Source organism: Heliangelus exortis, chromosome Z, assembly GCF_036169615.1.
Source record: "Heliangelus exortis chromosome Z, bHelExo1.hap1, whole genome shotgun sequence".
In the NCBI taxonomy this organism is placed as follows: domain Eukaryota; kingdom Metazoa; phylum Chordata; class Aves; order Apodiformes; family Trochilidae; genus Heliangelus; species Heliangelus exortis.
In genome coordinates, this window is record NC_092454.1 from 73167034 (window position 1) to 73182090 (window position 15057).

Consider the following 15057-nt stretch of genomic DNA (forward strand, 5'->3'; position numbering starts at 1 on the left):
TTCAGCAGTGATAATAGGCTTTAGGAATGAAAGAGGCATGCTGGCAGTCACATGTGGCAGGGAAAGTCATCAGAAATACCCGTGTAAATGGTTTGGAAATCATGCTGATCACCTTTACAAAGAAATTCATCACAACAGGTCAGCATAGCAGGACATGTGGTAGGAATGTTTAATGTAAACATCCCCCTGTCTGAGAATTGTACATGTACTAACTGGAAACCTGCTGTTCCATTTCGTTAAGTGTTTGATATTAGACATCCAGAAAATTGACTTGAGAGCCTGAGGCCTTGGGGAAAAAATGCTACTGTCTTGGTTGTGTGGTTGGGTTCTTATCTTCTCTTAAAAAAGATGTTGCTTTTCTTAATAGCAGAACTGTCTGTAAGAACAGAATTACAGCAGGAATTACAAGATAATAGGATATTTCTGGAATTACTTGGTACATGATACAGAAGCACTCAAGTTTGTAGTTTTTAACTCAGCTACTGTAATACTCAGTACACTGAGTATTTTAACTCAGACACTGTAATACTAATATTCATATGAAGAGGTAGTACCAGGGCTGCATTTTTTCCAGTTGTAAATCACTACATTCTTGCCTGCTGTTCAGTTTTAAATATGCATGTTTATACATTTTTGTAGGTATATATTTGTACAAACACACACACAGTTGCTGGCTCGGATTGTGTCTTGAAATTCCACTCAGCTCAAGTCTATTTTACCCTGAAGTGAGATAACCCATTATTTTTCACAATAGTTCTCTAAAGGGCATTTGCTGCCCACATTTTACTCTGCCAATTAAAGCTCAGTAACAGAACCACTGAAGTGAAGAAGGAACCATTTGTAGTCAGGTAGATGAGGTTTTGCCTGGCATTACACAGCTGTCTTCAACTAGCCCTGTAAGTTAGTAATATTGAAATAATAACATTGATACCAGCTTCAGGGCTGAGAAGCAGTTGCAGCGTCCTGATGTGTGAGGTCTGTGTGCCCCAGAGAGTGCTCTGGTGGCTCTGCATTCCTCTCTCCTAGACTGAGTACAGCTGGGTCACTCAGAAAATCTTGGCTGCCAGGGCTGGAAGTGCCTGGTTCATCTTGGTAGCCATGGGGTAACCCATGGAGCCACAACCTGTGAGATTTTGCTTATGACACTAAGCTGGGAGGAGTGGCTGACACACCAGAAGGCTGTGCTGCCATTCAGAGAGACTTAGACAGGCTGGAGAGTTGGGCAGGGAGAAACATGATGAAATTCAACAAGGGGAAGTGTAGAGTTTTGCATTTGGGGAAGAACAACACGATGTCCCAGTATAGGTTGGGGGCTGAGCTGCTGGAGAGCAGTGTAGGTGAAAGAGACCAGGGGGTCCTGGTAGACAAGAAGATGACCATGAGCCAGCAATGTGCCCTTGTGGCCAAGAAGGCCAATGGCATCCTGGGGTGCATTAGAAAGGGGGTGGTTAGTAGGTCAAGAGAGGTTCTCCTCCCCCTCTATTCTGCATTGGTGAGGCCACACCTGGAGTATTGTGTCCAGTTCTGGGCCCCTCAGTTCAAGAAGGACAGGGAAGTGCTTGAAAGAGTCCAGCACAGAGCCACAAAGATGATTAAGGGAGTGGAACATCTCCCTTATGAGGAAAGGCTGAGGGAGCTGGGTCTCTTTAGTTTGGAGAAAAGGAGACTGAGGGGTGACCTCATCAATGTTTTCAAATATGTAAGGGGTGAGTGTCAGGGAGATGGAGTTAGGCTTTTCTCAGTGGTGACCAGTGATAGGACAAGGGGTAATGGGTGTAAATTGGAGCATAGGAGGTTCAAGTTGAATATCAGAAAAAATTTTTTTACTGTAAGGGTGACGGAGCCCTGGAACAGGCTGCCCAGGGGGGTTGTGGAGTCTCCTTCACTGGAGACATTCAAAAGCCACCTGGACACGTTCCTAGGGGATGTACTCTAGGGGGCCCTGCTCTGGCAGGGGGGGTTGGACTAGATGATCTTTCCAGGTCCCTTCCAACCTCTAGGATTCTATGATTCTATGATTCTTCATTAGAGAATAAGCCAGGTTCTTTTACTGTTCCCTTGGCTCCCTGACCAGAGGACAAAACATGGGGTGCTGACTTGCTTGTCCTGTCACAAAGTCTCTCACACATGCTTTTTCTTCTTTTTTCTTTTTCCTAAATCTGTCCTCAGATCTTTCTTTGTTCATCTCCATTACAGTGTGATGGCCAAAACCATCCTAGCACTTGACCTAGCTCAAGCCAAAAAGACAGAAAATTATTCCCGTATTTTACATTTTGTATTTGTGTTGTCATGGTAACAGATTTTTATCTTGGATTCCTCTTTCATTGGTTGTTTTTCACAAGATATCTCAGCTGTGTCACTGCAACCTTACGTATTTTCGTCAGCGTTGCTGCCTGCGTAGCTTTTGGGATTTTTTTTGTTGTTTTGCCTCTTCTCTTTTCACCCACTACATCAGCCTGCTGGAGGGCTCTTCAGGAGCTCCCAGGAGCCTTCAAGATGGAAGCTGATGGAAAGCAAGCTGGCAACCCAATATTACACAGTAATTTCCATTTCCATTTAGGAACATAGCACCTCAGGTGCTGGGGGAAGTTGCAGTGACATATCCTTCTCTAGAGGTCCACTTGTTCTTTTCCACCAGGTTTATTTCAGTGTATGAAGTGTTATGTTGTCTTTACATATTGACAAGTCTTATTCTTGACTCTTATTTATTCTCTTATTATTATCTAAGTGTTTCATCATCTCTCTTGTTTTTGGAGGTAGCTCTTTGGTACCTTGTTATGCAGCTGCTCCTTTCTAGGGATGGGCAACAACTTCCTGATGTCTGATAAATCTTCTCCAGGAGTGTCCCAGACTTACAGGTTTAGCTCTGGGTTACACTGTGTATGGGATATTTTCAGTCATTTCCAGCTTTTCATAGTGGAGAGCTCTCAAGGAGTTCTTCACCTGCTATTTTTTTTCCCAAACAGGCATTTGCATCAATGCCCTCAATAGTTAAAACTGTTCTCTTGTTGTTTGTCATCTTCACTTTTTCTTCTCCTGTTGCGCTACCCCTTTACTTCCAGATTTCTGAGATAGACAGAGTGAGATTAGATAACCCGTTTTTGGTAGGCCTTTTTGTTTGGTTTCTCTAACCCACTTTTTCAATTTGTGACAATTCTCACTGCTCTGGATGTCCTGCTAATTTGACTAATGAGCTTCCAAGGGTCTCCAATCTCATTTCAAATTAGCAACCCAGGCTCTTCATCAGCCCCTCCTGTAGTGCCATCCTCTTACAGTCATGGATAAAAGCACCTGAGCTCTTTTGGTCCATTTCTGTGGGGTTTTTTTCTGTCTATGCCTCTCTTGCCTGCTGAGCAGGGGTAATTATCAGGTAGCAGTCTTGACTTCACTTGTGTTAAACTTTTCTCTGAGCCCCTCTGAGGTGGTGATTTCATGCCGTGGGTTGGTTCCTCTGTGGCAGCTTCTCCACACATTCCCAGCTGGTGGAGTCCCTGTGGTCCTGGATGCTTTGCCCAGGAGTTTTCCTCCTCTCCCAGCTCACACAGGTGAAACATAGAATCACAGAACACCAGTGTCAGGGTTTAACACTGGCCTGGCAATTAAACCAAGTAACAGACGCTCTCTGTTAATCTCTCTCCTCCCTGATAAGAAAGGAGAGAGAATAAGGGAGAGAGACTGATGGGTTGGAAACTAAACTACACAACTTTAATGAAACAGTAATGATAAATAGGAAAAATTACTAAATATATACAAATAGACAGGAAAATTGATCCCACATTCCTCCCCCCTTTCCCCCAATAGCTCTCACGTCACCACAGAGGCTGCAGGGCTCTGAGAAAGTCCAGGCTGGACTCCTGGAGTCGGCAGCAGTTGGGAACTGGAGGCAGGAACACACAGATATGGGCTGGGATGGATCAGGAGCACAGGCAGAGGAATGGATGGGATCCTCCCAGGATGCCAGGTGAAGGAAGGGAAGCAGGAAAGGCAGGAAGGGCAGGCAGCTGGAAGCAGGAAATCAGGAAATCTGGCTTGGCCCTCGTGATCCCTCGAATTTAAACTGAGGATGACGTATATGGGATGGAATCCTCTGTTTGGTCAGTTCTGGCATCTATCCTGTCCGTTCCTCCCCAAAGGAGGGATGCAGGTGGGACCTCTTTATGTTTTCCTCAGAGCTGAGCAGTGTCCTTGGCTCTGCACACCAGTCTCTAGCAGTAACTATAAACATCAAGTGTTACCAGTCCTAGAAACACACGCTGTCTGAGAAACTTGCTGTTAATTTCAGCAAGTGCAACTACTTACAGGAGACTTAGCTGAAAGCAAAAGTACAAGACAGAAAATCACCTTTATCCTGGCCCAAACCAGGACAACCAGGTTGAAGGGACCTCAAGGATCATTTGGTCCAACCTTCCCTGGAAAAAGCACAAGATGGTCCAGTTGGATCCTAAAGGTGTCACATGTTGGGGAATCCACTGCTTCCCTGGGAAGATTATTCCCATGGCTGGTAAGGTGCTTTCTGAAGAGCTGTGCACCAGGGGCTGGGATTCTGAGCTGCCCCTTCACCAGGACCTTCCCTGAAGGTTGGGACAGGGACCATCATGGTGTCCTCCAGCACTGATCCTGTGCGTGGACCAGGCCCATGGGGTGCAGGGGCAGGAGAACAGCCTGATGCTCATGTGCCAGGGGTGGGAAGGGAGCTCTGGAGATGATGGATTCCAACCCCCTGGCAGATCAGGATCCCCCAGGGCAGTCCCACAGAACACATCCAGGAGGGTTGGAAAGGCTCCAGAGAAGGAGACTCCACAACCTCCATGGGCAGCCTGGGCCAGGGCTCCCTCAGCCTCACAGCCAAGGAGTTTCTCCTCATCTTGAGGTGGAATTTCCAATGGCTCCAACCCCTGATCCTTTGTCCTGTTCCTGGACACCACTGGAAAGGGTTGAACATCCCTAACAACCCACCCACACCTTGGAACAGCAGCCTGGATGCCTCCACCAAGACCCAAACCCCTGGGGCAAGTCAAACTCTCCTTTTTTTTTTTTTTCCTTCTCACTTTTCAGTCATTTGGCAGCCTCACCTTCCTGCCTTTCTAACCCCAAGCCCAACCTTCCTGCCAGGGTGCTGGTCCCAGGTTTGTCTCCCCGGGAAGGGCAGGGTGTGCCTGCCTGGCTCTGCAGCGTCAGGACACGATTGTGCTGGTTGCCAAGCAGCATTTTAATATTTACCTCCAGCCCTGACACAAGCCCAGGAGTTACTTCACCCCCTCCTTCCCCGTCTGGGTGCTGTCAGGCAGCAAACACAGACAGTTAACATCTGGGCACGGCCTCTGGAAAAGGAAAATCACAAGAAAAAAAGCAGGGAGCAGAGTGTAACTGCCCCTCTCAGTGATGCCCAGGGACATGACAAAGGGTGATGGGTACAAGCTGGAGCACAGGAGGTTCCACATAAATACAAGGAAAAACCTCTTCCCTCTGAGGGTGAGGCAGCCCTGGCCCAGGCTGCCCAGGGAGCCTGTGGAGTCTCCTGTGGAGACTTCCCAAACCCACTGGATTTCTGCTGTGTGACCTGCTGGAGGTGACCCTGCTCTGGCAAGGGATTGGATTCCAGGATCTCTCCAGGTCCCTTCCATCCCATCCCTCTCTGTGATTCCTGTGATTTGGTGGCTGGCAGATGGAGGGCTGGGCCTTGGCAGCCTCTGCTTGGTCAGTCTGCAAGGCTCAGTGTGGCTGCAGACCCTCAGCTCTAAAGGGTTGGGACAGAAGGGGTATCCTTAGAGCTACTAAGATGATTAAGGGAGTGGAACATCTCCCTTATGAGGAAAGGCTGAGGGAGCTGGGGCTCTTTAGTTTGGAGAAAAGGAGACTGAGAGGTGACCTCATCAATGTTTTCAAATATGTAAGGGGTGAGTGTCAGGGAGATGGAGTTAGGCTTTTCTCAGTGGTGACCAGTGATAGGACAAGGGGTAATGGGTGTAAATTGGAGCATAGGAGGTTCAAGTTGAATATCAGAAAAAATTTTTTTACTGTAAGGGTGACAGAGCCCTGGAACAGGCTGCCCAGGGGGGTTGTGGAGTCTCCTTCACTGGAGACATTCAAAACCCACCTGGACACGTTCCTAGGGGATGTACTCTAGGGGGCCCTGCTCTGGCAGGGGGGGTTGGACTAGATGATCTTTGAGGTCCCTTCCAACCCCTAGGATTCTATGATTCTATGATCCCTACCTCCTTGCAGTGGCCCTTTCAGGGAGAGAGTGGAAAAATTGTGGTTCTGATGGCAAAGAATTGAGGGAAAATGTGCTGTGAATGAAGCAAGGCACTCTGTGTGTGCCCCTGAGGGAGCCAGGAGAGGATGGGGGTACAGCAGCAGGGGGCTGCAGGAGGTCCCTTGTGCCCTCCAGCTCCTCAGGACAGGGTTGTTTTCCCTCAAATCAACCCGGAGTGTTTCTAGGGAAGGAGGCATCCTCCCCACATCTCTGAGATACTGCCAGGTGAATGTTGTTTTCATTAAATGGACAGGGACTAGAGTGACTAATAAAGTGTAGAGCAGACACCTACTTGTCAGTCATGTGGAAGGAATTCAGATTAATTTCCTGGGGAAGAAAGAAAAGCAAAGGAAAAACCACTGAAGGGCAAATTAAGAAAAATACGGTGTTGCCTACAGATTACCTGGTAATGCAAAAATTTTTAAAAAAGGTATTAAAAAATATTTGCTCCCTGTTCTGATGTAGGAGGGTTTATGTACTCCTGTGTATGTCTCTACTCAACAAAGTTATCATCTATTATGTGGTCAGTCTATTTGTCTGTATTTATATATATATATATATATATATATATATATATATGTGTATGGAAGCATATACTACTTGCTTACATTTCTGTAGTGTGACAATTGCAAATCCTCTCTAGCACATAGTTAGAGAAGTCAAACCTCTGACTCAGGTGTGAGATACCAGATATGGTCCCTTTGATCTGCTGGTGTGGAGGGCACAGTCATGGCTGCAGTGAACCTTTAACATTCTGTACAACCTCTGTCTTACTGTTGGGAAATGCTTGTACTGGAAAACTGACAGAAACAAGGATATTTTTTCTGTGGAAGTCACCTCAGGTATGGAATAGCTGTGTGGATTTTGAGGTCGTTCAGACAATGTATGTTTTCCTACAATGAAGGATAAAAAATCCAGAAAACTGGTAAATTTTTGCTGTTCATTTAAATGTAAACCATGAATGTGTTGCTGTAATCCATGTGGCAAATGCAGCTTTAAGCAGAGGAACATGAAGCAGGAATAGAGAGGTATTATTGCATCTATATAAATTATTGATGGTACAGTTAAAAGATTAATTTTGGAGATTTGAAGTTTGATACAGTCACAGCAGCACTGGAACATGCTGTTCTCAGACTAAGACCACTGAAGGTAAGAAAACAGGGTTGTACTATGTGTAGTAACACTTGTGTGTTACATACAGATTAATTCTTTTTTATCTCAACATATTTCAGCTTGGTAATTTATTATTGAGCATTATGTGTGACATAAGTAGTCAGTCCAAATGTACGTTTTTTACTAAAAGATAGGAAAAATTAAAAAATATGGGAAAGTCCTGCACAGTAGGTATATATGCTTTGGTATGAGAGGAGGATTTGAGTTGATTTTGCTGCTCAATATGAACTTTGCTTTCAGTACATGTCAGGGAAGAAAAAATGTGAGAAGATCTATGAGCATCGTGCTGTTGAAATCTACATACATGTGTTGTAGAAATACAGGCAAGACAGAAGATCTAAATGGATAATTCTAATTTTCAGTAGTAACTTATTTTTAATTTTCAGCTAGATGCCTAATAAATTCTGGTTGCTGATGGTTGCCTAATACTGATATGTGTAACAAAGGTGAAATTAATGAATTTGCTTTTTTTTCATCCTTTCAGAAGCAGTCCCCCTCTGTGGATGCATTAAAGCCACGAATTATGGAACCATCTGAAACAAAGGTATGAATTCCTGAGAAATTCATGTTTGCAGTTAGGCACTAATATATAAAACAATGGTTTTTCTTTTTATTTGTGCTTTGATACTGAGTAACTTTACTTTGCCTATTTCTTCTCTGCAGCTCAGTTTCCTCCTCAAAAAATACCTAAACAAATGGTGTGCAAAGTACTCAGAAGATTTTGACAGCAACACTGATGTTATTTTTAGCTCATTCACCCTTTGTGACATGTGCACAGCTCTCCCCAGTGTAATTACACAGTTATATACCTAATAATCATTTCTCACATAAGGACCTGGGGAGGTTTTAGTGTACGCACAATTGCGTTTTCTCACTCAACCTTCAGCTGTCTGACAACTTCCTGCCTTTGTCCTTTGTGCTTGTTCTGTCTTGCCTTGTGACTAGAACTTCTTACTGTTGGAGCTGTGTCATCAGTCATGTTCTGTACTTGTTAGGAGAGAGTCATAATCCTCACTTACGCCTTTGTTGCCTGGTGATTTACGTATATTATTTCAACTAATGACTAATGACCCCCTCGTTCCTCCATTTTACATAATCCTAGCAGTGAAACCAGCACAAATACTGCATCCCAAGCTCGGCCATCAGGAGTGTGTGGGGTGGCAGAGCTTGGGTCTGTCTGCACCTGGTGTGGCTGTGAGTAAAGGAGGTGGTCAGGTTGGAGGAGGACTCTGGGACATCTCCAGGTCCAACAGCAAAGCCCCCTGCTCCAGGCCTTGCCCACCCAGCTGTGGATGCCTGCAGCTGCAGACTGCACAGTGTAGCCAGTTCTGGTGGTTGGTCACCTTCATTAGAATTAGTATTATCAGGATAATTTTTTTTCCCCTCCATCAAATGGGGAGTTCCTGGGCTGCAGGTTCTCTCTGTCTCCTCGTGTGTCATTTCAGTGTGCTGGTCTGAGGAGGGTCCAGCTCCATCTTGAGGTTAGCTGTGATGTTCCCCTCAAACTCTAAAAGCCCTTTTCCTCCAAACAGAGTTGTCAGACTGTCTGACAGTTGTCAGAGTTGTCCCAGGTCTCAATGAGCTGGGTGACAATTAACCTGTTCCCATTTGTGCCTGATCATCCATACTCACAAAGGAAGGGATCTGCCAGTCTCCAGTTCCATCTCCCTCTTATGTTTGTGATCACCCTCCTCGTGTCATCCTTCTTACTGCTGCTGTTCTCCCTGTGGCTTAACCCAGTCAGCTCTCTAGAAATACTTAGAGTCTTTCCCTTCTTGAAATATGAAGTAACTGTAGAAAGAATGTGGTAAATTTGTAATTAGGTTGCAGGCTGAGGCAGAAATAGAGTAGCAGAGACATACCAGACTTCAGCACTGTGAGACTGGTAAACACAGACTGCCTTTAAACATTTAAATTTAAACACTGAATGTCCTGCATTTGCATGTAAGAGAATTAATGTTTTATTTTGGCGTCTGTTGAATTATGAATGCCTTCCTCCTGCTGCTTTAAGCAAGTCATCTTCATTCTGACAGTAGACTTGAAAACAAATAAGGTTGCTGAGTCACTCTCTTGTCTAGTCTTAAATTTCTTAACCAATTAGCTACTCTTCCCTGATTGTCTGCTCTAACCAGGTCTCATCTGTCTGTCTCGGAATCTCTACAGTCTGCAGCTGCTCTGAAGCATGCCCTGGATCCCTCCTCAGCTTCCAGTTCTGTGTCTGTGAATCCTTTGTCTCCAATTAGGGCTCTGAGAAAGCTGTGGGTAGGCAGCCCAGGGAGGAATGTGGAACTTCTGGTTTGGTGGGTGAGGCCCTGAGGTTGGGTGGCAGGGCTGGAGGACCAGGCAGGAGGACATGGAGCCTGTGGCAACTGCAGGAGTGGAGCAGGGTGCCCCCCAGTAAAACCACATCCCACTCAGCTTTGTTCCCTGCTCACCCCTCTGTGAGCTGCACAGAGCTGGGGAGACAGGTGAAAAATACTATTTTTCTTTCCCAGTCTGTTTCTCAGTTTCCTGAGTCAGTTTTAAATGTGGCTTCTCAGACATGGCCCAGTGCAGGAGGTGGAAGCAGGCAGGAACAGGGCAGGTGGAACATCTTTTCCTCCCCAGGAATTCATCACAGGCTGCACACTGGTGCTGTGGCTTCAGGCTGTGACTGCTCACTGACTCTGTTTTAAGGATGACTGAGTACTTGCCTCTGAATGTGTGGTCTTGTGCTAGGATTGTTAGTTCCACTCACCTGGTAATAACTTTTTTTTTTAAAAAAAACAGATTTGAACATTATTATTGCTAAAAGTGAGTCCAAGCAGACATGCCTCTGTGTGACCATGTGTGTGCTCATGATCCTGTGTGATCATGGCCTCAGCATCTTCAGTTAAGTCTCAAATCAAAGCATGTCCCATATGAGCCCATGTAGTCTGTGTCATTGTCATAGATACACTGATAGCTTGAGCAGCTCTGCAGGCTTTAGAAGATATACAAGAATAATGAATAAGACATGTCATGCAGAAAAAAAACATTAAATACTTCATAAAATAATATTTACATTAAAAAAAAGGGGGGGATTCACTTGCTAATGACTTGTTCCTTTGTGCTGACTGATAGGCAAGTAAAATATATCTTACTGTCCTCCAAAAGGGATGTTGACTTTTCTGCTGAAAACCACATAAGGAACACCTGAATTTGTGGTCTAAGAGCAGGGTGCTAAAGTCCTGAACCAGCAACAGTCCCAGGGCAAGGAAAGTAAAAATGTTATCTTGAACCTCCTTGGCATGTTTTTGAGTTACCTATATGGGAGCTGGATAGCCAGGATGTGCAAGTGGGAGCTTATCAGTTATGGCTGAGCCTCAGAATTCAGGTGTTTTAATCAGGCAAGATGGTAAGACAAAAGCTGAAAGGGAGAAACTGAGAGGTTTAGTGATTTTTTTATTTTTTTTTATTATGTTGGGTTTTTTCCTTAGGTTTTTTTCATGCAGTTTGGAAGCTGAGAAATATTTGTCCTCCCTGTCTTGCAATATTTTACCTCTTGTGATTTACTTGTACGTGGTGCTGTGGTCTTTGCTGTGGTTTGCAGCTTCAGGACCTCTGCCAAGCTTACACCTGGGCATCTACATTTTCGTGCACGTTCATGCTGTTGAGTATGTGGGAGCAAATACTTGCAGAACAAATGGTAAACTAATTAAGCAACTTACTTCATGTGGTCAGCTAGAAAGCAGAAGCTGGATGTGCTTGTGTACAGGACAGGCTTGTGCAGCAGGCAGCAGCCTTGCTACTAAGCCTTTTATGGGGCTTTTGTTTTGTTAATTGTAGAACAGCTGGAGTAGCAAGAGCAGGAAAAAATAATAAGACTACAGTGAGGAGGCTGTTATTTTCATTTTTCTCTCTGATTACCAGATACAGCTGCTCTTCAATTTTTCAGTGTTTGTTCTTACATGTTTCTGTTGGTAGCAATTTATTGTTTACTGTGCTTGGACTTGAGGTGAGTCACAGGGAATCAATTCTGTGGCATGGCCACACAGAAGAAGCTCAGGTGTAAATCCAGGTGTTCATTACCTTTGTTTTAATATCTCCCTTCCCTCTGTTTCCAGTCCTGCACCTGAGGAATGTGAGTGTGTGTGTGTGTGTTTGCAGAGGTTGCTGCAGTCTGCAGGATCAAACCCTGGGTGTGAGTTACACAGCGTGTGTGATCATGACTGAGCCTCTCTGAGATTCTTCCTTATGAAAATCACTGACCCCTCTGAAATAACCAAGCATTTTAAGCTCTCTCTGAATATTTGTTCCTTACATTGCAGCCCACACCAACAACCAAATCAGAATCTGGAAAAAGCACACAGCCAAACAAGGTAAACACTTGCCTTTCACCTTAGGTGTACTTTGGCCTTTGGCTAACTTTATAAAAAGAGGTTAAAGTCTTGTCTGCTGCAGAGCCACACAAAATGCTGTGTGGCTGGTAACATACCTGTGTGCAGGAGAGCTGGGAGCTGGCAGCTGTTTAAATCTGTCTTGTGTTTATTTGAACAAGATCATGTTCCTTACCATTGAATGGTGGGAGGGGTAAATTTTCTCAATTTTTTATTTTGTGACAGGCATCAGACTCTCAAAATGAACAGATGTCTGAAGAGAGGAAAAAGGAACCCAGTGATGTAAGTTGTGTCATTTCTATCTCCCTCTTTGGGTTTTTGTTGGTTTTTTTTGGTTTTGTTTTGTTCTCGTTGTTTTGGGGTTTTTTGTTTTGTTTTGTTTTGGTTGGTTTTAGTTGTTTTTAAGTGAGGTCTCCTTTTGGTATTTTTCCTCTTTCTTTCCTTTAAAAAAAATTAAAAAAACAAACCAAAGAAAGCCATCCCATGAGTGTTTTGTATCTAATGATAATGGTTCATCATTACACAGGGAAAAAGCCAAACCTCACCTTCTGTGACAACAACTTCTGAAGCAAATAATGCAGGAAAAGGAACTATAACTCAATCTGACCAGCCCCCACAAGCAACCTCCACAGGGACAGCAAAGGTAGAGTAGAAGTAGCAATTCATTTTTTATTATTTATATTCTTGTAAGGGTTAGAAATCCAAGTAAATTCTTATGCTGAGTATTGTAAAGTGAGACTGGGCCCACGAAAAATCACAGTGTAGAAAAACTCAAAAGCTGTTTTGTGTCTAAAGTTGTTTATGACAGACCTGCTTGTGCTGCTTTAAAATCTGGGGCTTAACATCCATTCAGGAACAGCGTGGCCAGCAGGTCCAGGGAAGGGATTCTGCCCCTGTGCTCAGCCCTGGTGAGGCCACAGCTTGAGTCCTGTGTCCAGTTCTGGGCCCCTCAGCTCAGGAAGGAGCTTGAGGTGCTGGAGCAGGTCCAGAGAAGAGCAAGGAGGCTGGGAAGGGATCCAGCACAAGTGCTGTGAGGAAGGGCTGAGGGAGCTGGGGGTGTTGAGGCTGGAGAAGAGGAGGCTCAGGGGAGACCTCATCACTCTCTACAACTCCCTGAAAGGAGGTTGGAGCCAGGGGGGGGTTGGGCTCTTTTCCCAGGCAACTCTCAGCAAGACAAGAGGGCACAAGAGGTCTCAAGTTGTGCCAGGGGAGGTTTAGGTTGGACATTAGAAAGAATTTCTTTCTGGAGAGGGTGATCAGCCATTGGAATGGGCTGCCCAGGGAAGGGGTGGATTCTCCATCCCTGGAGATATTTCAAAAGAGCCTGGATGTGGCACTCAGTGCCATGGGCTGGGAACCACAGGGGGAGTGGAGCAAGGGTTGGACTTGATGAGCTCTGAGGTCCCTTCCAACCCAGCCAATTCTAGGATTCTATGATCCTAAATGTACCACTTCCATCTAACCCCAGTCTAAGAGCATTACTGGGTAAGCATCAGCTGCCCACAGAGCTCCCAGCCAGGTGGTGCTGGTGGTTTGTGCTGGCTCTTTGCTGATCCTGATGTGCATCCACCTCTTGTCCTCTCTGTACACCTCCTCCATTGCACAGCACCCTGGCTGCTGGCCAAGCAGGCAGCATTAAGGTGCTCAGGGCTGTGTAGAGCTGTTCCCATGAAGATTCTCAGAGCTGTGTAGGGCTGCTCCCATGTGCTGTGTGTCTGGAGCTCCTCTTCTCATTCATCTCAGCTTTTGGGAAGCTCATTGAAACTCCACATACCATGCAAGGTGCAGCTGCTCAACTTCAGACCATTCAGACAGCAGGTAGAACCAGATTATCTTTTTTATTCCAAGTGTAGATGAAGAGGGACCATAGATACACCTGCCTAAGAAGATTGTGTTTTTAATGTGGCTTTGTCTCTAGAATTTTCGACATAGGGCAATGAAGTAATCTCTTAATTTTGTTGATATTTCTCCAGCCTAAACCTGAGATGTCCCTGGTGTCTGGCACAGCTGGTGCAGGTGCAGCTGGCACAAGTGTGGTTACTGCAGCTGAGAAGTCCAGTGCTGAGGTTGGTAAACACAGTCCCAGGAGAATGCTTCCCTTTTAAAAACATCTCACTGAGTGTTTCTTTCATTGAAATGCTTTGTTTTCCTAAAAAAAAAAAAATAAATCAGCTGTTGGGGTATTGCTATGTAGTAGTTAGTAGAATTGGTGGAAACTAGTGGAGGGTCATCTGTGTTTTGTTGGATCACTGTTAATTTTTTTGTTGCTGTTGTTAAAATCACTTTTGCCACACCTGGTGTAAAATCAGTTACTCTTCTTTGTGTCTGTATATTTGTGCATGTGTATCAGCTGGTATGTAAATACAAACTGTCTTCTTACTGACTTTAAAAACATCTCTCACTGAAGAATCTGGCAAGTGGGGGGGATACTGAAAGAATGCTTTTGGTTTGGTTTCCAGGAGTTTTCTGCAGATTCTCCAGAGTATCCAGATTTTTGTTTGTTTCTTTCCTTGTACAGTATGATAACTTCTGTAATGGTGTGTTTATTTCTTAGGCTGGCATGGATGAGTCTGCACTAGACAGCCTGATAGACACCCTGGGTGGACCTGAAGATGATGTGCCTACAAGTCCTGTCTACACTGGCCCAGCAGTTGTGGTATTTTACGTTTTTAATTTTTATTTTTTAGAAGATTAGGCTGTAAAATGTCTGTGGTTGCTTAGCAAAACGTTGTTCCAGTATTTGTCACTTTGACCTGCTAAGAGGTAAAACAGAGTTTGCACAGTTGCATTTAGCATTGTTTTCAGCAACACACAAAGGCAGCAGAAAATAGGCAAAGGTCAGCAAAGGAAGTTTGTTGCTTTTTGAACTGACTTCTAAGCAAGGTTGCTGCATGCAGTGCTCTTAGGGGTCTTTTCCTACCATGACAATTCTGTGACGGTCTCTGTAGGACCTACAGAAGGCAGTGATGGAGATCTAACAAACTGTGAACAACCTAGGAGGTTTCATTTCTACTTGAGAAAGAGTAAAAAAACATAGAGGATTTGGTGAGAGAATGCATACTTTTCCTGAGTTAGAATGGGAGAGTGAGAAGGATTCAGATTACAAGCTCAGTGCAGTAATCAGCCACAATAACAATGTTTGAATGTGCAGATTTTTAAACTCAGTCCATGCACAGCAGGACATGCTGTGTCTGACCATGGGATGTTTGTGTCAGTGCTGGAGCACAGTTCTGCTCCATGGATGGTGGAGATGAGTGACACAGGGCTCTG

At 44.8% G+C, this 15057-nt stretch overlaps 1 protein-coding gene across 9 annotated transcripts in view; it reads left to right on the top strand.

Moving 5' to 3' along the window:
* The window catches only part of CAST (calpastatin), a 61027-nt gene that overhangs the window by 25710 nt on the left and 20260 nt on the right, over positions 1 to 15057 (top strand). For all 9 annotated transcript variants that reach the window (XM_071729859.1, XM_071729858.1, XM_071729863.1 and 6 more), the window contains 6 exons: positions 7914 to 7973; positions 11719 to 11769; positions 12013 to 12069; positions 12314 to 12430; positions 13761 to 13853; positions 14342 to 14443. In XM_071729859.1, coding sequence (XP_071585960.1) covers positions 7914 to 7973; positions 11719 to 11769; positions 12013 to 12069; positions 12314 to 12430; positions 13761 to 13853; positions 14342 to 14443 — 480 coding nt within the window. The remainder of the gene's footprint in view (positions 1 to 7913; positions 7974 to 11718; positions 11770 to 12012; positions 12070 to 12313; positions 12431 to 13760; positions 13854 to 14341; positions 14444 to 15057) is intronic.